General features: G+C 33.5%; 1 protein-coding gene across 2 annotated transcripts in view; it reads right to left on the reverse strand.

The window, feature by feature from the left end:
- Positions 1-21,459, reverse strand: part of LOC145302477 (sodium-dependent phosphate transport protein 2B-like) — a 114,381-nt gene extending 92,922 nt beyond the window's left edge. The window contains exon 1 of one of the 2 annotated variants that reach the window (XM_080144658.1): positions 21,256-21,459. Coding sequence is in view for 1 of the 2 variants with exons in the window: in XM_080144657.1 (XP_080000783.1) it covers positions 21,256-21,264 (9 nt within the window). In the remaining variant the exon portion in view is untranslated. The remainder of the gene's footprint in view (positions 1-21,255) is intronic. The other variant, XM_080144657.1, reaches the window with a different exon arrangement.
- Between the last annotated feature and the right edge of the window lie 2,149 nt (positions 21,460-23,608).

Here is a 23,608-nt window from a genome sequence, read left to right on the forward strand (position 1 = left end):
TCTCGTTTTCCTCATTGCCAAGGTACTTATAAGGCTCATGCTCTTCTAAGTCCCTGATGTCGATGTTTTCATTAAGCTGCATATTTTCTGTGTGGGTCTTCTTCCCAGCTCTGAGTGTACACTTGGCACATTTATCCAGGCCAAACTTTATTCCGATGTCACTGGAGAATGTGTGTACTATCTGCAGAAGCTGGTGCAGATCGGTGTCAGAAGAGATCAAAATAATGCTCAGTTCAAGGAAGGAGAATCTGTTAGGATCCTTTATAAGGGCAATTCCATCACTTGAGAGTAGGGGAGATGTAGATAGTGTTTGAGGACCAAGAGCTTTTTTAAGCAAATGGTACATGCGTTTGACGTCTTTACGATCAAAAGCCATCTGGATTTGGTTGGCGAGTTTAGCCCACCACTGATTCTTCATTTGACGGAGTCGCTTTTGGAGAAGACCTTTGTTTGCTTTAAGTGACTGTTGGATGGACTCTCGACCTCTATGAGAGGCAGACAACATTTTATGATGCAACTCATGTTTAGCACTTAAGAGTTGAGTAATTTCTGAATCATTATCATCAAACCAATCCTGATGTTTAGATTTGCGGAAGCCAAAAACATCTACACTTATTTCATAGAGTGTATTTTTTTAAATGCGACCATGACCCATCAAAATCAGCAGAATTAACTACGTATCGAAGCTTTTCACGTACACTTGGATCATCCAGCCTGGACACATCAACCCGCCTGGGAATCTTAACACCACCCGACCTACACTTCCTCCTTATACAGATTTTCAACTTCCCGCGTACCAAAAAGATAAACAAAAGAACATTCAGTAAACCCGTATTTCATATTTAATATGCAAATGTTTATAATATTATTAATCATTAAACTGTGTAAATCTTAAAACCTAACAAAATTATAACAAAGATCAATTATTAATTGCAGTTTGAAGAAGATAAACAAAGGTTTTAAAAAATCATTAAGTCGCTTTTGCTTTTCCATAGTTCGTATAGTTAACACAAGTCTGACGTCACGGGAATATGCGCTCCGTTTTTCACATTGTTTTGGGGGGATACCTATTGTACACGTGAAAAAAAGTTATGAAAAATGTTTTCACGGCGAGCTTACCAATTCAGCTAAATTTTGAAGTTAAATACATTCATTGTAAAATCCTTTTAGAGATAAATATTAGTTTTCTGGGTCTATTTCAAAGATAATTAGTAAAGTTCTTAGATATTGAATTAAATAAATTAAAAAAAACAGATTGTTTGTACAAAAGGAAAAAAATATTTGTACACATGAAAAACAAGTTATGAAAATGTTTTCACGGTGAGCTACCTAATTCAGCTAAATTTTGAAGTTAAATAAATTCACTGTAAAAAATCCTTTAAAAGATAAATAAAAAAAGCACCTTGTCTGTGCTAAAAATAGCTGAATTAGTCCCACAACCGAGTGCTTTTACCGTTCGCATAAGCACAACAAACCTTACTTTTGGAAATATGGAATATACAGCGGCCCAAAATCTGAGACAGTCGAAAAGGTGTCTGAGAATGACATCCTGTAATTAAAAGGAAGGAGGGGTGCTGGGGGTTTCTTTTTTTTTTTTTTTTTTTTTACCCAGACGCGTATCCCCATCCGTACAATTCTATTGTAAATGTTTATATATATTTTACCATTTTTTAAATTTAATTATTTTTCTATGTTCCTGTTTTTAAATTAATTATTTTTAATTACTGGCCAATGTTATATAAAAATTATGTTACACCAAAAGTTTCACATTCTTGCGAGCACGGAAATTATTAAACTCTTGCATATAAAAATTCTGCGAAATCTGTAATTTAAAAAAAGTAGACATATTTTTGCTATTACAATTTGTTTTGTAAAAATATTAAATAAACAATGCTTAATTCAATGATAATATCGGTAGTTCGAGAAATTAATTTTTCTTCGAGTTATATCGAATTCATTAATACGGACTTTAGGGGCTCTTTCCGTAATTTTCCCGAAAAAATTATTTTATTTTTTTTATTGTTACAAATTACGATGCTTTATTTTTTATAAAAAAAAGCAAAAATAAATTCTTGCTTTTTTTATTTACTACTGAAAACCATAACTTTAGTAAAGGTATTTTTGTTTAAACAAAATAATTAATTTTCATTAAGATTAAAATAAAAATTGGTTAATTTCCTGATTTTTGGTGAATTTTTAAGTAAAGGGAGGGGCCAAAATGACTGTTACGTACGATATATATTATTTTGAATGCCGGCATTCATTTTGCCCGTAGGAAAGCGACCACATGTGGTTAATTTAAATTAAATTCCAATCACATAGTTACATTATAAATAATCACGTGATTAAATCCATTAAAAATTTACCGATTAGAATCTGATATTTTTAAAAATTATTTCATACCACATGATAAGAATTTGTTTACATTTAAGCGAGACCACCACGGCCTGTAGTAATGAGACTAAAAATTCCTTTAAGTGATGTCACGTGACGGCAGTCGGTGATAAGTAAATATGCCCCAAAATAAAAAAAAAATGGCAACATCGGAACAAAGAAAACCACCTATTTATTAAAGAAAAATTAAGTATAATGTTATATATAAAAAGAGATATAAAAAAAAAACACGCATGAGTACAGTGAACATATTATACCAAAATGTCGAAGCAATCGGTCGGGTGGTTATTTAGACTAATAATAACGAACGAACCAAGAATTATATATATATATATATATATATATATATATATATATATATATATATATATATATATATATATATAATTTTTATATATATATTTATTTATTTATTTATTTATTATTATTATTATTATTATTATTATTATTATTATTATTGAGTTCTCACATAGGTCATCATCAGAGATTGCTCACTGATCGCAACTGGTGTTGTTCCTTGGAGTATGAGTGACAAAAAGTCTCTCTCGATTTCCAGTATTCTCCACCTGTTTCGATAACTTTGCAAATGAATTTACAGTATCGTAACAGTCATTTGGCATTGATTTCTCACTGGCAATAAACATTGGTTATCACTGAAATTTCAGTGGCAGTAAGCGCCTCAAAGGTCTTAGTCCTTTACGCACCCATCCAGTTGAGGTCTGGTTAGTTCTTTTCTTCCTCGGGCCTTTTCATCCTCCTTGGCCCTTTGACTATTTGGTGTAGTGCTAGTCGATGCTGCCTCTACATTTTTGGGGAGGGGGTTTGAGTGTAGTCAATTTTGCGATTTCACTTTTCTTGGTTATATCTTTTTTTTTTTTTTACTTTTGTTGAAGTTTCTATGTGTATTATTAGCGTTTGTTGCTCATGTAGATTAGTTTCTGCATTTGAGGATTTTTTTCATAAGATTTTAACGATTCAAGCATTACCATCCATGTTATAGTCTCGGTCTTACCCTCGATTATGATTTCTCTAGGTCACTTTTTTAAAAATTCTTTATAACTGTTGCTTGTATTCCTACTACTACTACTACTATTATTATTATTATTATTATTATTATTATTATTATTATTATTATTGTTATTGTTGTTGTTTTGTTGTTGTTGTTGTTATTATTATTATTATTATTATTATTATTATTATTATTATTATTGTTATTGTTGTTGTTGTTGTTATTATTATTATTATTATTATTATTATTATTATTATTATTATTATTCATTCATTCATTCTCTATGTGTTCTCTCACACACACACTGACAATAACCTGTGGTGTTCTTTTTGTTGTCTGAATGACAACAAATCGTTTTCCACATTCACCCACAAAGTTTTTTGAAACACCCAAACTTTGAATCTAAAACAAATCTTGTCTCATTTTAATCTTGTATTTCTAAGATTATTACAAAATTATGTAACAAAAGAAGTTACAGGAATCAATGAATAACAGAGCGTCGCCGCCTTTTAAGAGGGCGCTCTTTCGACAAGTTAAAAGTGGAAATAGAAAGAGAAATGGAAGTAAATTTCGAACTCACCTTTTCCATGTCTCGACTGAAATGCGCGTCGCTGTGTTTTCGTTTTTTAGTGTTGCTCACAGAACAAGTGAATCCCTCTTATATAGTCAATAGAAAGCGAGTAAAGATATATATGTATATATATATATATATATATATATATATATATATATATATATATATATATATATATATATATATATATATATATATATATATATGAATCAATAATAATTGTGTATATCCATATTATTCACATATTATAATGTTTTAGAACTCATTTTCGTATTATTTTTTTAATTGTGCCGTAATTGTGCCGTAGTTTTGTAATTGTGCCGATAAATAATACTTAGTCACCTTCAAATAAATCGTATTAAAAAGTTGTTTTTTTACATGGAATGAGAAACTACGAGGAGTAAATCAAAGAAAAATTACAAAGCAAAATCTGGAAAACCCAGTTTCGTTTTAAATTAAACGAGACAGAAAACCTTTCTGTTTAAATATCGTCCTTGAATTTTTATTTTTGTTCTAATCCAGAGTTCCCACTGGGGTGAGGATTTAGGTGTTGATAACATTAGAAACGAATATTATGCCTTACTTTTTTATGTAAAGATACATAAATATGAAAAAAAAATATTTTAGTTAAAATAGCTTACAGATACCAGGATTGGAAATTCTGTCCAATCAAGAGTCGATACTTAAAAACAACTTTCCCGACACTGCCATTTATAATAGTTCCACTAAATAAACTGTCAATTAAAAAAATAAACTATACAGATTTTCGTATTATTTTGATTCATCGGACTACTGTTCTCATCTGGAGTGTGATTTTCACAGCGTTTTGGTCTATGTAACCTCCGACCTTCTTCAGGTGTATATTGTCGAACTCGGAATTTCAAACAGAACCCTTTATTTACTTCACGGTGGTAGCATGTTCTTGTTCCATCAGCCATGACTGGATCGAGGTCTTAAGTAATTCGCAATTGTATTTTTTGGTCGCCCACACTGAAGATTGAACCTTCAACCTTCAGGAGAATATCACTTTTACAATTGATTTTTCCAAGTAATTTAACCATTGCGCCATGACCTCTGTCCAGTTATACCTGATGAAATAAGAGCATGCTACCCCCCACAAAGAAAATAAAGGGTCCGTTCAAAATTCAGTCCAAATTCTCGATTTTTCTTCGATGTTGTGATATCAAATGTTAGAACAAAGCTGGTTGCATTCTGTAGGTTTTATTGTAAACATACATGGTTGGAAATTATTGAATGCGATATGAATATAATTTAATGAAAACTCGTGAGTTTTCCGAGTAAATATTTCAAACTATAATGAATTGAATATTTCAAACATTTCTGACTTGAAATTCTAACATGCAAACATCTTGTTTTATAAACGCTCGATTCAATATATTTTTTTTACTTCTTGCAATTTTTTTTATTTCGTAGGATTGGTAATTCTAATGGAATGCTGACTAATTACCAATCTCTACCTCTGCGTTCCATGTTTAGAAAGGATGTGTCCTCTATAGTATCAGATCTGATGGAATGGTTAATTGTAGGTATAGACCGTTTCATATTTTCGAAAAAATTCCAGCAAAAACCTAACAGCCAGTGGTTCTCTCTAGAATGTGCTGCTGCAATTGCACACAGAAATCACTTTTTCCATTGCTTCCAACGTAACAGATGTACTGAAACTAAAACCACTTTCAGGACTGCCAGCGACCACTGTAAAAGAGTAATGAAGAACGCAAGAGAGTTGTATGCTCAATCCGTCGAATCCAAAGTGTCTGAGCAGTGACTTGGTTCCCACCAGTTTTGATAAATAGAAAAAACGATCCTAAAAGAAGCGTGTGCTCTATCCCACTATCATTAATGGGCCTGAAGTAATCTCGTCAGCATCAGACAAAGCCAAACTCTTTTTCAAGAGCTTTGCAGCTAATTCTACCCTATGTGACCAAGGCCGCCAACCCTCCATATTTCCTCCTGTATTAGAAAACACACAATGCGACATACAAATATCTGTAATCAATAACCTTGAAAAAGTAAAGCAACTAGCCCTGACAGCATTCCAATTATAGTGCTGAAAAGGCTTCAACCAGAACAAAGTTGTTTAAACATTGTCTTAAGGAAAATTCCTTCCCAGCATCCTGGAAAATCTCATCAGTATACCCCATATTTAAGAATTCAGGTGATCAGTCGTTTCCTTCTCAGTACAGACCAATAAGTCTCCTGTGCGCCATGAATAAGTTACTGGAATCTGAGTTAAATGGAGAAGTAGTCAACCACCTCAGCAAAAATAACCTTCTTAGTGATATGCAATATGGTTTCAGTTCTGCTAGATCTATAGCAGATGTGCTAATGGTTATATATTATAGAAATAGCGAATCTTTCGATGGAGGCTTCCTTTCTAAGGCAATTGCTCTTGAACTATCAAAGGCCTTTGATAGAGTATGACATAAAGATCTACTTCACAATATCTCCAGCTGTGGTATAGCGGGAAATCTCTTCTCAGTTATTAAATCATTTCTCTCTGATAGGTTCATAAGAGTATTGTTGATGGGTAGAAATCAGACGCTCACAGTATTAATGCTGTAGTCCCTCAGGAGTCCATCCTGATTCCAACTCTCTTCCTAATCTACATCAATGATCTTCTAAATCACATTCTTAGATCATTCGTAGACTTTTATGCTGATGACACAACCATCTATGGCAGCACATCAAAGGCCGTAAACGATCAAGTTCACTCTGATGCTCTCTTCTCTGATCTTGAGTACGTAGTACAATGGGGAGAGAAGTGGCTGGTTACTTTTAATACATTTAAAACCAAGCTTCTATCTTTACATCATTGGCGCTCTGATCCCCATCTGACATCAATTGAAATGAATGGCTCTCATCTTAGGGAGGCTTCATTTCTACAAGCTTCTGGGCTTGACCTTTACTCCTGATCTGAAATGGAACACATACATCAAATCCGTTGCCAAGGTTGCTGGAAAAATGGTGGGATCCTTCTATCCATAGATATCTCACTGCTGATGCAATTCTCTAACTATATATGAGCCAGGTACGTTCAAAGATATAGTGTTGTTGCCATATCTGGGCAGGAGCTGCTAGAAAGACCTTATCCTGCCTTGGTCCCCCCTCACCAAACTTTCACGAGAAACACTCGTCTAGCTGAAAACACTATCAATAATTTCCCTCAATTCTTTATCCATGCCTAAACCTAAATGTAGATTCCATGAACAAAGCTTATTTCCTAGAACTGCACACCTATCGAACTGTTTGCCGTTTGTCTACTTTCTAGCTGATTACAATATGGTCATCTCCAAGTCCAACGTAAACAAGTTCTTGATGACCCGTTCCCCTTAAGTAATCCAATTTACCAAATTTACACTACTAACAATTCCTATGATATTGTCTTATTGTCTACTATACATTCTTTTACCCTTATCCTCGAGTGGCCTTTGGGCCTTGATAAGTGGTGACTCCTATGTAAAAAAAGTACATTTAATATAAAATTGAAAATAAAAATTATTTTTTAATTAAAATATTCATATCTATTTTTGTCTTTCTTTGAATTTTTTCCAAATCTCTTTATAACTATTTTCTTTCGTTAAATTTCCGGCTGTTTACGAAAACTGTCTTTTCTTAATTTCACGGAATTCTGCGCTCGATCTGTATAAGTACACATAAATTGTTATGGTTTGCATATGAGGTGACGGCTGTTAAGCGCTTAACGACACGGACTGGCTACCTGAGTGTTCAAAGTCGAATTCAGTTTGTTCCACAGAAATCACTTTTAGTTAGGATGTTGGCAACCTTCTCGTTGTTCCTCCGTAAGAATTATCAGTTTCTTAGTCTTTTAACAGATAAACAAAAGATTAATAAAAAAGCTGACTTAACAATATATATAGAGATATTGATTTCAAAAGAACCAAATCGACAAATCTGGTCTGGATAGAAAAGAGACTGATCGAATATTGTTAAACAGAACTGGTCTATGAGCGGCGAACAAGTGATGCTCTTATTTCGCTGATCGAACCAAATAAAACAGGAAAAGATTGGAACAAATATATTGAAGACATTGCCAAGGCTGCTGCAAAGGTAAGCCCCGTCTATGGTGTCAGAAAATTGCTCATGCTAAAAAGTATACTATATTTTTAGAAAGCCACAATTCGCCCATGCATGGAGTACTGTTGCCACATCTGGGCTGGAGCATCTGCCATTAGTCAATCACTGTTAGACAGGACCCAAAAAAGAATCTCAAATCTTATAGGTTCCACACTATCGGCTGAACTCCAGTCCCAGCAGAGTCGCATCCCTGTGCTTGTTTTACAAGTACTTTAATGGAATGTGCTTTGATGAACTCATAGCACTTCTGCTCTCTTTTCATACATATTCCCGATTACCCTGACAAGCAGCAACATCCGACCCTTTACTGTTGAGGTCCCTTGTTGTCGGAAAGCCTTCTACTCCAATATTCCTCAGACTATGTAATTTCCTCCGTATTTCCTGCTTCCCTGACTGCAGAAGTTTTAATCTAATGTGAACGGACATCTTGCTATTCAACCCCCGCAGTACCCTGCTTGACATGATCCCAAATAGTAGCCCCTTACGTTTCAAGTGGCAGTATGCCTTATTTGGGGTCAAAATGAATAAAAAGAAGGAAACGACTTTTATTTCACTTTTTTTTATATGACGTCACTGAATATCAATTTGGGACCGCTTAGCAGTTATCTATAACTGATTTAATTGGAAAAAGGATAACAAAGACTTAATTATTATGTAATTTCTAAGATGCAGAAGATGTAACTGTTCTTGTCAACAGTTTGATGAAACGTGGCTGAGAGGTTTGCAACTGTATTTAGTGACACATTATGATTTTCCAGTTTATAACTTAGCTATAATGAGTTTGATATCATAAATCCCAGTTTTTGTCCTCAACCCGCTCAGTTTTGCTGATTCTAGGTTTTGTTTTATAATTCTCTCTACACTTTCTAATCTTGGGTGACAAGTAGCTTGATTTACCAGACATATATGTGTCCGCGTTAGTATTTTCGAAGAAAGTGTGAGTAATACAACTTCTAACAACTGCATCAACTTTTCGACTGGTAAATCTGCTTATCTGCCACACTTAGAAAGCACCATCAAAATTATTATTTATTAGGTTTATATCCATCATATTAAGTATGTAAATATTTATTCCATAACCATGTCTTTAAATTCTGTATATTTATAAGTTCTAAATAAAATATTCATTGAGTGACTTTGTTGAATATATAATATCAGATGATTGGTTAGCGTGATTAAGATGTTTTACTAGTTAGTGCGATTATTGAATATGATTAACTAAATTAATTAACAACGACTTTTCGCTGCGCTCATTTTTTGGTATTGTGCAACATTTAATATTATTTTATAGTTTTACCAAGAAATATTATGTATTCATTTTGTTGATTGCATCTTACTAAATTGCCAGAGTCGCAGAAGTATTATAATGATCTTGCACTAACTTATAGTAGAACTTTATTGAAGCCTTATAACCAATTTATCTATTTAACTTTGGCGATATTTTGTACTAAGATATCAGTACATGAAGTAAATATAACTGGTATATCATGTGGAAGAAGTGGAAAGCAGAAGGCCCGAATGCCTACAGGATGTACACATAATAGTGTTCAATAGTTTTTATTTACAAGATAGTCACCACTTATCAAGGCCCGGAAGCCACTCGGGATAAGGGTTATTGCGTGTACAGTAATCAATGGGATAGTACCGTAGTAATCATTAGTATTGGAGATTTGATAAAGTGTCTTACTTAAGGGAGCGGTTCATCAGAAATTTGTTTATGTTGGACTTGAAGACATCCAGGTTATAGTCAGGTGGGAAACAGGCAAACGGAACAGAGTTCCACAGGCGTGCACTTCTAAGAAAGAAGCTGTGTTCATGGAATCTGCGTTTTGGTTTTGGCACAGATAAAGAGTTGGGTCATTTTTGACAGTGGTTTCAGCTAGACGGGTGTTTATCGTGAAAGATTGGCGAGAGGGGACCAGAGATTGGAGCTCAGACGAGCACTTGCATGGAAATAACGATAAAACAAAGACAGGCTCGCAACGTCTCTCCTGTGGGGGAGAGGTAGCAGGGAAGAGAAAAGGGCATCCTCCACTAAGCCATGAAGCCTATTTTGTACTCTGCCAAGGCAGGATAGGCTGTTTTTAGCAGCTCCTGCCCAGATGTGGCAGCAGTACTTCATCCTTGGACGTACTTTGCTTTTATACAGATAGAGAATTGCATCAGCAGTGAGATATCTTCTGGAGCAGTAGAAGGATCCTACCATTTTTCCAGCGACCTTGGCAACTGACCTGATGTATGTGTTCCATTTCAGGTCAGGAGTAAAGGTCACACCCAGAAGCTTATCAAAACATGGAACTTCCCTTAGACAAGAGCTATCCATTTCAATTGATGCCAGATGGGGATCAGAGCGTTGATGATGATGAATCTTATCACTACTACTAATAATAAGTATATATACGAGGCCCTCGCAAACATACGGTACTCAGCACCATTAAAAAAAACGTCAGAAAATTGGTTCACAGTTTCGCGGCTTTGTAATCTGTGTATCTCAATAATAAATAGTAATATTCGTTTGGAGTTTTTATCATGTCATGTCATGTTCATTTCAGCAATGACGATAGTTGTGATGTAATGATGATTATTGTGAGAACAGTGAAAATGAAATGTGTTATCATTGCCTTTACATATAGTAATAAAGTTTAATAAAGTCAAAGAAACGAGACAAAAAGTTTTACTGCATTTATATTGTTTTTAGTCATTCTGCGTTGATGTTAATGCCAACATAATCCATGAATGCGTTGTGATCATTAGGATCATCATCGTCATCAGATTCTTCACTAATAGCTGCAATTGCCTGTTAGGTCAAGTTTTTTCATGTCTTGACAAGAGATTTTATTCATTTTCAATACGGAGATAAGAGGTGTTTGCAGAAGGTACAAAAGTGAGCCGAGCCTCCAAATCAGTGAGTTTATCTTTTTTCAGTAGAGGCGATGTTTACTGTCTGATCAGCAACAGAACATTATTGAAGTGGAACGTGAAGGTCGGTAGTTTTCAGTACAAGGCATTAGACGAACACTGCCGAAAAGGTGTTATACATCGTACCCAATATGTAATCCTCCTTGTATTTCATACTAAACACAAATCGCCTAGCTAGAGAAAATGAAAGGTGGACGGGGATTGCGTTGTGTGCTGTATTTTTAGAGAACCGCAACACCCAAATATTCAGTTCTCTCCTCCTTAATCACCTCATAGCGTATATTTACAGCTCCCTGATAATATCACAGTATGCATCCAAGCTGTGAATGTCTTCATGACAATTTATTGCTTTTTCATAGTTGCCAAATGCACTATCATTGGTAAATGCACTATCACATATAACTATGACCTGCAATGAGGTAATGGGGTGTCCGTTCCATAACACGGCCTTTGTGACACCATAATATCAATGTTTTTATTACTGGTCACTAAATACTAGTAGTTTTTCAAATTCGTTTTCGTCGTCGTATATATACATATACATATATATATATATATATATATATATATATATATATATATATATATATATATATATATATATATATATATGTATATATATATATATATATGTATATATATATATATATATATATATTTAGACAAATATTATTGAAGAGCACGGAATTATTCTGTTTTACAATTTTCCTTTTTATCTTCTCCAATCTCCTAATAGTCCTTTTTGTGTTCTTCTCGAAATTGTATATGTTGAATCCGTAATCGCGAGCACTTTCGGCAGAAGAACACAAAAAGGACTATTCGGAGATTGGAGGAGATAAAAAGGAAAATTGTAAAACAGAATAATTCCGTGCTATTCAATACTATTTGTCTAAATGAGAAAATGCTGCCTAAATATACACAATATATATATATATATATATATATAACTACTTAATTTAATCACATAAACTTAATATACGAAAGTATAGATTTATGCGTAAACTTTAAGTATTTACTTCAAAAGTGCTCAATACGTAGGTAGAGCTAGTTAGTAAGTTATAAAATGTATATGGCGATTAAGCTACACTGAATATTCCGCGTTTCATCCACTCTAGGATTCTTCAGGCTTATAAGCCTGAAGAATCCTAGAATGGATGAAACGCGGAATATTCAGTGTAGCTTAATCGCCATATACATTTTATAACTTACTATATATATATATATATATATATATATATATATATATATATATATATTCCATTGCCTTGTATTCCAATGTAGTGTAAATATTCACATATTTTTAATATACGAATGGAAATCCATATAAAAGTACTTGACGAACCCTGTCACAACGGCAAAATGAATTATAGTTAAAATGTTTTATTCTTGTTCTGCTTTGCATTTATCTCTCTTATTCCAAATCTATCAAAATGCTATTCATCATTGATGCAGTACGAATCAATCAATATCAATCAATAAAGGTTTTATCACTCAATTAGGAACCCCTCCCTGGACATAGTTATCTGTCTCTCTCCCGAGCTATCCCCTGCCATGTGAGACCCATATGTTGTATCAGATCGTTCCACCACTTCGTTCTTAGTTTCCCTTTGGCCTCTTATGTTCACGAGGTACCCATTCTGTTGTCCTGATGGACCATTTATTGCCATTTTGACTGGCTACGTACCCTGCCCATCTGTGTTTGGATGTCTTCATGGTAGTATTGATATCAATAACTCTCGTTTGTTGGCGGATCCAGATGTTTTTGTTTCTGTCTTGTAGAGTGATTAGAGTGATGCCCAACATTATCCTCTCCATGCAATATATATATATATGTATATATATATATATATATATATATATATATATATATAATGTGTGTGTTTATGGAAAAATATGCTTATTCAGTTATATTTCACCTTTTATTTATACCAATGCTTTGATTTATAAAGCTCCATGTAATTACAGAACATATGCAAATAAATGACAAATGTCTATATTCTAAATTTCTGGATGTTGTCCATCTTTCCGTTTATTCTCTTAAAGTATGTTGAAATGTTCAATTTTTGACAACACCTGTTTCATAGCGCAGAATCATTCATGTAATTAATATGTCAATTTTTGAAACACTAGAAAGCTATTTCAAACATACTATTTAATAATCCAGTTCCTATTCACATGTACTTATAAATAATAAACTGTAATGCGCACTTTTCACAAACTCATTCGCCATCATTTATCAAACGGCATAAGAAATTCGCTATTTTCAATTTAATTCTTAAAATCTACCATTATACGCAGATAAACTCAATCAAACTTTGATCGTGCATACTACATACTTTAAATTACGATATTGTAGTTTATTACTTTTACAAACATTAACCTATAAAAGAAATTAAACTACAATTAAAGTTAATAGATATGTTTTTATTCACTTTTCGAAATACTTTTATACTTTCATAAAATTAAGCAAATTTGCGTCAGTTACTATTTTAATAGCAGAATTTGCTGCTTACAGTGGCTAAGTTGTAAAAGACACGAATTGCAAAATCGGGTGTGCAAAGTTCGAATCCAGAAAAAAAAAATTCACAAAATTCCGACGACAACTTTGTTAAGTCACACTAACTTATTATTCTTCTTATTATTATTATCATTATTCCTAGTAATAACATTCAGTAGTTCAAGGTTAAAGCATGAAACTTCTTGAGATAATCTATTTTCCCGGGCAACATCGGAACACATGCCGGATAGTTGATTTAATTAATTGAAATGCTTATTGAGATGAGTTTTATTTATTGGTTTATTTATTGTGGACTATTATCCTCATCGTTTAGTTTTTGTTTCACGACGTTTCGGCCAACTATTCCTTTGGCCATCGTCAGGTGGTTACCGCGACGGGATAGAAACTCCGAATCTCCCAACTGCATGGATATATGACGAAGGCCAGAGAAACCGTTGGCCGAAACGTCGTGAAACAACAACTAAAAGATGAGGATAATAGTCCGCAATAAATAAATCAAAAAATATTTCGTCTGAAATTATTCCTATTATTTTCTTGTACTGGACATCTACTTATATACTTTCAAGGTCAGTACGTCCCAGACTTTATCAAAACCTTAAACGTGATTTGTATTTAAAATCCAATTAATTGTGTTGGAGTATAGGATCCAATTTCTTAAATCATGTCGCTCGAATCACGTTTATTCCGATTATATATGCAACTGAATTTCTAAAATTCAATGTAGAATTTTGTTAAGAATTCAATGTGTATTTTACAAGATTAAATTCTTTTTCAATCTGACTCTTAGAAATTCATTGCAGAGCAAATACATTTTGTTTTAGACTACGTATTTGGAAGACTTTTTTTCTTTGAAAATTTTTGTTTCCCTAAGTTTTGATTTAATGGCGATAGTTTCACCGTTAATAAAATCAATATTTCGTATGATAAATATTTGCATAATTTGTTTACAAAAAGTTTGACTCTAGAGCATATTCCGATAAACACATTCTCATTAATTCATTTCATACTCTATCCAATATTGAAAATATTATTAAGCTGGCACAAAAACAATACCATTTTCTCATATATCTATTTTTACATAAGATTTCTAAACTAACTTATATATATATATATATATATATATATATATATATATATATATATATATATATATATATATATATATAGCCATGTTATATATTATTTTGAAGCGCGTTTTTCGCTCTATCGAATCTTGTTATTTATTACCGTTTTACCGTTTTCAATCTCTTCATTCATTTTTTGCAGGCTTTTCGACAGCATGGATAAATTCAAATCCGCACGATTTTCTTATTTCAGTTCAAACTAGGCCGAAAAGCTGCCAAGACAGCTCGTGATATCAATGATACGTTTGGCTCATGAACCACTAGCAAACGTGTGGCACAATGGTGGTTCAATAAATTTCGTAATGGTAAGAAAAGCCTCGAAGATGAAGACGGTTGCGGCCGGCCGACTGCGGTTGATACCGAATATTTGAAACCCTTATTTGAAGCCGATCCTCGCAAAACAACACAAGAAGTTGCTGTTGAACTTGAGATCGACCACTTAACAGTCGTTCGCCTTTGAAAGCAAACAGGGAAGTCAAAAAGTTGGATAAATGGGTGCCGCATGAATTGAACGATAATTAAAAAGAAAATCGTCGTTTTGAGGTGTCTTCTACGCTCCTCCTGTGCAACAAAAACAACCCATTTCTCGAACGGATTGTGACGAGTGATGAGAAATGGATCCTCTACGACAACCGGCGACGTTCGGCACAATGGTTGGATGCCGGAGAAACTCCACAACACTTCCCGAAATCAAAATTGCATCAAAAAAGGTTATGGTGATTGTTTGGTGGTCTGCGGCCTGTCTCATCCATCACAGCTTCTTGAATCGATTACGGCAGCGAAGTACTGCCGATAAATTGACGAAATGCATCAGAAGCTCCAAGATTGGTCGATATGAAGGGACTAATGACATGACAACCCTAGTACGCATGTTTCTCAACTGACCCTGCTGAAGCTGAACGAATTGGGCTATGAGACTCTGCCTCATCCGCCATATTAACCGGACCTCTCTCACACCGATTATCACTTTTTCAAGCATCTCGACAACTTCCTGCGCGAAAAATGCTTCAAAAGTCGAATCAGCCTTCAATGACTTCATCGCTTCCAGAACTTCAGATTTCCATGCTAATGCTATAAATACATTTGTTTCTTGTTGGCAAAATATGTGTCGGTTCTAATGGTTCTTATTTCGATTAATAAAGTTTATTACGAAAGGAGTTATGATCTTTTGAAGTTGAACGTCAAAAGACGACATTATTTTTGCATCAACCTAATATCTTGTCTGCTGGCTTAGAAATTTAAATTCTTCCGTCTGTGTTGATAAAATCCACATATCTAATTAGAGTGAATACCTACTTTCATTGATAAATTAACGAAATTTTAAATTCAGTTAAGCAAAGGAGACGGAAGGTTTTCTGTCACCAAAGCTTAATTTAGCGATTGTATTTGGTAGAAAAATTCTTTTGAAACAACAAAATTGCTCAAATCGAACCTTAAAATGTATATCGGTCATTGAGACGAAGGGTAAGACGTGTACAATGGGTGACATTGAATTATGTTGAAACTTGACAAGAGAATAAAACCTAGTGATTAGATTTTTCGTACTACTGTTCTCATCGTGAGAATTATTTTCACAACGCTTCGGTCGATTTAACCTCAGACCTTCTTCTAAGTGTATCGTGTCCAACTCGAGAATTTGGACGGAATTTTGGACGGAACTTTTTATTTATTTCATCGGAGTAGCATGCACTCGTTCCGTCAGTCATGACTGGATAGAAGTCCTAAGTAATCTGCAAATGCATTTTTCGGTCGCCCACAATTGTAATTCAACCTTCAGGAGAATATCACTTTTACAATTGAGTTTTCCAAGTACTTTAACCACTGTGCCACAGGTCTTTGTGGACAGTTGTAGTACGACATTTGGAAGCCTTAAAACCTATTATATTTCTTGTTATAAATATCATTATATATTACTGATTATCATTAATATATATATATATATATATATATATATATATATATATATATTATTTTTAAAATATAATTATCCACCGACAACTGTTTCGTCGTCTATGACCCATCAGAGTAGCTGAATCTACCGAGATTCGAAATTGGGACCCTGCGGTAATGAGCCAAAATCCTTTCTCCGTGCGTCCATCCCGCTCGACTGTCTGGATATATATATATATATATATATATATATATATATATATATATATATATATATATATATATATATATATATATATATATATATATATTGGCAGCAAGTCATTATTCAAGCACATTTGATTGAACACGACAGAGTTATTCTTTTTTCATTTTTTGTATATCTTTTCAATTCGCCGAGCGGTCTTTTTTCTATTTCAGCTGGTATATTGTATATTAGGGCCCCCAAAAGTTGTTGTTCAACCACATTCTTCTCAATCACTTTCTATCGGTATATCCGATCGTCGCCAGGAGTGATTGTTGTTGTTGTCCTTTTCTTTTTCTTCGGGCTTTGGAATATGGACTTTTGTTATTCACTTGTTATATATATATATATATATATATATATATATATATATATATATATATATATATATATATATATATATATATATGACAGAAGTCCATATTCCAAATTTCAAAATGTTGATCATTTTACCATTTATTCTTTTAAAGATGGTGTAATAAAAGGTAAATGTAATTGCAACTTCTTTCCCAATTTTCGGATTTTACAAGCATGCCTATATGCATTTAATTTCTTTTAAAATTGATAGGTGCTGTTTCTTCTTAAAAGTTAAGGGCAAAATAGATTAATTGATTGATAAAATAATTCAATGAATGATTTTGTTCTATGAAACAAGAGCTGTCAAGAATTGTTCATGTAAACATGCTTAAAAGAATAAATGGTAAGATGGTCAATACCTTGAAATTTGGAATATAGACTTTAATTATTTATTTGTTATATGCTCTGTAATTACATTGAGCTTCTTGAATTAAAGGATTAGAATAAATAAAAGGTGAAATATAATTGAGGATATATATATATATATATATATATATATATTATTATTATTATTATTATTATTATTATTATTATTATTATTATTTCCTCATCTAAAAAAAATCAGAAACGGAATTCGTCATTTGAATTTAAAATATCATTATTTGCTTGTATATGCTCCATGGTTAAATAGTCCGACAGAAAAGCGCCTCAACAATGAAAAAAGAGAACTACCTTACGATGATACGGACATTTTTATCTGCACCTCGGTGCTCGTTGAATTTACTGAAGGTTAAGAGATTAAAATTACATGAACGATCATAGAAAGCGTTCTTTATCTACACAACGAAATTCGCCAAGAAAATGTAAAAAAGATGCAGACAAGGTAATGCAGATCTTGACGAAATAGATGGACGTCAGAGGAGCGATTATGTAGAAAGCGATGAACGCTAATCCACATAAAAGGTACAAGTGGCAACTAGTCATCGTCAAGGCCCAAGAGAACAGCTTCACGAAAGCCAAAAATGCATCAATAAAATCAAAAGTGGAGTTGAATCAAGAATCTTGTACTTCTTCGCAGGTATAATTTCACAACGGGCCGAACAACAACAAATCCCACTTAAATTATGATGAACACGTCATGCCGCTCTACATATTCGAATACGGAATTCGGCTGCGATTCGGATGGTTATAGTTAATTGTTCTCACTATTGTCAAGCACCAAATTGAGAGTGTGACTGCCGAATACACATATTTATTACGCATCCGGAAAATCCCAGAGGTAACTATGTGAAAATAAAAATGTGGCTCGTGCAATAAAAGAATACATTAATCGGGAAAAAAGAAGAGAAAAAAAAAAGAACGAGAAAAAGTTCAAACATGGATGAAATGCAGCAAAATATAAATTGTTCTTAACCCAGACTTGAAGCCAACAAACAATTTCCTCCCAGATTTCGCTGTGCGAACTGAAGCGACATTTGGATAGGAAAATCACCCCCTTTCATGTTAGCAATATCATAAAAACTTAGTCATCGGCAAAGCGTGTGGCACGATTTCATCCCTGCTATACTGAGCTAGTCCTCGTACTTTCCAAGCTTTACAATAAATGACTTGCTGAATCTTGCTTCCCTAAGAGCTTGAAGATGGCATCTGTGGGACCAGTGTACAAGAATTCTAGCGAAAGGACTGATCCTCTTAATTATCGCCCTATCAGTCTCCTCTCCTTCTTGCCTAAAATCTTTGAGACCTTAATCAAGCATTAGTCCACCACCTCGCAAAAGCTAACCTTCTTTCTGGCAAACAGTATAGATTTAGACAATGTCATTCTACTGCAGATCTTTTAACAGGCATCTCTGATCGCATAAACCATGCATGGGATAAGGCGGGCGAAGCTAATGCTGTAGCCCTTTATATATTCAAGGCCTTTAACAAAGTCTGGCACAAAGAGCTGCTAATGAAACTTTAATTGTACGGTATAATTTGACGCAAACTAAATATAATTAAATCCTTCTTAGACAATAGGACTATTCAGGTTGTCATTGATGAATGTACACCCAAAGAGCATAACATCAATGCGGGAGTGCCTCAGGGGTCGATCCTTGGACTACTATTATTCTTGATATTCATAAACGATCTCCCTGATAATATTCTGTCTGACATGGATATATCTGCTGATTATACAGCGCTCTATAACATGTACAGAGCAAGAACGAATGTATACAAATCTAAAACAATGGCAGAATCGTTAGAAAATGGCCTCCAGACTGTAATGGATTAGGGCCGTAAATAGATGGTAACATTGAATGACAGACTAAGCTGCTCACTTTTAATGATTACAAGATACCTGTTCAACCACCGATGTCCATAACAAATAGCACCCTACATAGAATTCTTCCTTCAAACTCCATGGCTTAACATCCACGGGCAGTATGAACTGGAACAAATACATTAATGACATTGCGAAGGCTGCTGCAAAGAAGGTGGATTCCTCTATCCGGTTAGAAGACTTCTCAGATCTGAGAGTACCTTTACAAAACCACCATTCACCCATGCATGGGGTATTGTTGCCACATCTGGGCTGATGTATCTCCTATTAGTCTCTTCCTCTTAGATAGGGTAAAAAAAAGAGTATTTAATCTAATAGGTCCCACTTTGTCAACTAAGCTCCAACCCCTGTCTTATCGACGCAATGTTGCGTCTCTGTGCCTCTTTCACAAGTATTTTAATGAAATGTGCTCTGATGAACTCGTTGCACTTGTGCCTCCTCGGCGCAATTGTCCCCGACAAACACACTTAGCAACAAAATCATACCCCTTCACTGTTGAGGTCCGTAAATGCCCAAAAGATTTCTATTCAAATAGTTTCCTCCCTCAAACAACTAGACTTTCGAATTCCCTTCTTGTTACTTCCTCCGATGACCGTGCTGATATGCAGAAGTTTAACTGTAACGCAAACCAACATCTTCTTAATCTTTCTTAGGCATGGTCTAATATAGTAGCCCCTTATGTCCAAGTGGCGATATGTCTTGTTAGAGGTGAATGTGAGTCAAGAAGAAGCGAGCTCAGATGTGATAATGCAGTGGCGAGGTACATTGTTTTAGACCAAGTTTTTTTCAAACATTTGTTTAAGAAGTAAAAGTTTGCATTAGATGGCGATGAGAGAAGTATTAGGGTACTTTAGATGTACTTAAGGCGTTGGCATGAGGCGTCATATTTTAGAATTCAGTTTGTAAATTCAAAAGTGAGGTTAAAGGTGTTCCTGTGTATTACTAAACGTTAGTGGGAATGTAATGTTTGAGGTTCTATTTATTTTCACCATTATTTCTGCCTGTCTCGCTGATATATGACATCGGACATAAGGCACAGTTTATTTCATAGATATCGACTAGGGAAGAAGTTTCTTGGGAGAGTGAAGTGTGGGGATGAGGTTTCATCTTCAGTAAACTGTGTCATAACTTTTAGATAGAATTTTAGTTAGTTATGTAAGAAGATAAAAATAGGATTTGTGAAGAAAATTATATAAGATTTAGTTTGTTGGTCAACCTGTCGTTGTTTTTTTGAGCTGGTGGCGTAGTATAACATACATCACCCACATTCTACCCACAAAAGGCTGAAGTATGTACCTGGGAATATACATACCGTCCCTTGGGATGTAACTTTGCTGTTTGTGGGGTTTGACGGGGGTATTTACGTCGAGGGGGTAAAAGAGCTTGTAGTTCGTCGGAGCATCCATCATTAAAATACTTAGAAAACATGCAGAGGGATGTAAAATTTCGTCGGTGGAACAGAGCCGAAAGATTCTATTGTTGGCATGGGTTTTTCCGATAGTTTTCTAGACAGATAGTCAAAAGAGACCATGGTAGGGTTGCCAACATCCTTAGTGAAAGTGATTTTTGCGGAATGACTGGATTCGAACTTGGAACATCCAGGTCGTTAGTCCGTGTCATAAACCACTTGACCACCGTCACCTCCCAGGAATCCTAGTAAATAACATTAATAATGCTATACCTGCTTTAATAGAACTTTTTAAAAAAATACGTGCATTTTTGGATCAGCAAAAAATTGTATGGAAAAAAGTGTTTCATTACAGGAGTGAAAAAAGTAACAAAACGTCAGTACTTATTTTTGATTTCGACGAGTGAAAAAGAGGCAATAGTAATGAAAATGAACTCACCTTGTCCATGTCTCTATTGAAATGCACGTCGCTGTGTTTACCTTTTGAGTGTTTACGAGTTGACAGAACAAGTCTCTTTTATTTAAGTAGTTGAACGCGACTGGAGAAACGAGAAAATACCCGTTAATATAATACTTCGCGCGCGCGCGCGCACACACACACACACACACACATACGCAAACATTCACACACACACACACACACACACACACACACATATATATATATATATATATATATATATATATATATATATATATAGTTCCGTAACCTCCCACACATACACACACACACCTTGTGTCTTATTGTGATCCCATTCTCCCACTCCTGTTGACGTATGATTCAGTTAACCAATGGAACACGAAATATTCTGAAAGGTAAGAAAGAAAAAGAAAAGTATCCTCCACCTTTTCATTTTTAGTATCTCGATGTATTCATTAATTTTGCTTGTGATTGGAAGAGCATTTTCATCACAATACACTAAAATAAAAATAAAATGGCCGTTTGACATGCGACCACGAGTTTCTAAAAAATGGTTCTTTGTTCCCTCAACTGTGAAGGAAGCGGGCACGTTTAAATGGGCACTCCTTAAGAAAACCTGTTCGTTGTTTCAGATTATGTGCTTTCCAATTTCTAACGCTTTCTTTTTCTTTTCGTTTTTTTTTTCATTGCTTCTCTTTCTTTATCCTTCTTTTCATTCTCGTTATTTATTATTTCTCTTTTTCCTCCTTTTTTGATTCTCGTTTTTTTTTTTTTACATTTCTTCTCTTTCTTTTTTCACCTTTTTCATTTTCTTCCTTTCTCATGTCTTTTTTTCTTTTTCATTCTTTTTTTCTATTTCTTTTCTTTTTCATTCTTTTTTTCTATTTCTCCTCTTTTTTATTCTCTTTTTTCTTTTTCTTTTTTCTTTTTCTTTTTCTTTTTTCATTCTCTTTATTTTCTATTTCTCCTCTTTATTTTTCTTTCTGTTTCATTTCTTTCTTTTTTTCATTACGTTTACTTTTTCATTCCTTTCTCTTGCTCTTTATTCTGTATTTTTTCTACTTTTTCTCTTTCTTTTTCATTTCATCTCTTTTTCATTTCTTTTTTCATTCTCTTTCTTTTTCAATTTCTTACTTTTCCTTGTTTTCTTTGTCATTTTTTAAAATTCACTTTCTTTTCATTTTCAAATTCTTTTCATTTTCAAACAATTTAGTCCCTTGCTTTTCTCTTTCTTTATCATTTCATAGTCATTCTCTGTTATCTTCTACTTCTTCGTTCTTTTTATCTTCTACTTCTTCCATTTCTCGTCCTTTTTTTGTACTTCCCTTTTCAATTTTTCTTTTTATCTTTTTTCTTCTTTTTCATTTTTTTCGATTTATTCCTATTCTTCTTCTTTTTGTTGTCATTTTTATTTTTTCATTTACTTTTTTCCTTGTTTTTTTCTGTTTTGTTTTTCTTTTTCTTTTCCATTTTTTTTACATTTATTTTCTTCCTTAAAATTCATTTTTTTCCCATTCTTCTTTTTCTTGTCTTATTCTTTTATTTTAATTATTTAATGTTTCTTGCTATTCCCCTTTCTTTCATATTTTGTTTTTCTTTTTTCCTTCATTTTTTTCATTATTTTCAATTTCTTTCTATTTCTTCTTATGTGTTCTTTTTCGTTCATTAGATTTTTACCCTTTATTTTTCTACTTTCTTTTTATCTTTTTTTTTATATCCAACTTCTGGTCATTCTTTTCCTTTCTTTTTCTTTTTCTTTTTCGTTTCTTCGCTGTTTTTAATTCTTTTTATCTTTCAATTTGATAAGCTTTTTGTATTTCTTTTTCTTTTCCTTTCTTTTCCATTTCTTCATCTTCTTACTTTTCCAACTTTAACCTCATCTTTTTTTCCCATTTCTTAGTCTTTCTTTTCATCCTTTTCCATTTTTCTCTACATTTTCCCTTTCTCCGTATTGTCTTTCTCTTTCGTTCAATTCCTATTCTATTTCATATCTTTCTTTTTCTTTTCATTCTTTTGCAGTTTCCCAATTCTTTACAACCTTTGTTCCCTTCTTTTTCTTTCCTTTTCTTGCAGTTTCTTCTTTTATCTTTTTTCTTCTTTTTTTCGATTTATTTTCATTATTTTTCTTTTTCTTCCTTTCACTGCATTTTCAATTTATTCTCTTCGTCTTTTTTTTCGTTTATTTTTATTTTATTTCATTTTCAATCTTTTTAATTTTTTATTTTCCACTGAGAAATCTTTCCCTTTCTTTTACTTCTTTGTCTTCCTTTTTCTTTTCTATCTCTTTGTTTTCTCATTCTTTTTCATTCTGTTTATTTTTATTTCTTTAATTTTTTCTTCATGTTTTCTTTAGTTTTATTCTAATTATTTT

The sequence above is a fragment of the Euprymna scolopes genome, chromosome 2 (assembly GCF_053919585.1).
Source record: "Euprymna scolopes isolate OS-2025 chromosome 2, ASM5391958v1, whole genome shotgun sequence".
NCBI lineage: Eukaryota > Metazoa > Mollusca > Cephalopoda > Sepiida > Sepiolidae > Euprymna > Euprymna scolopes.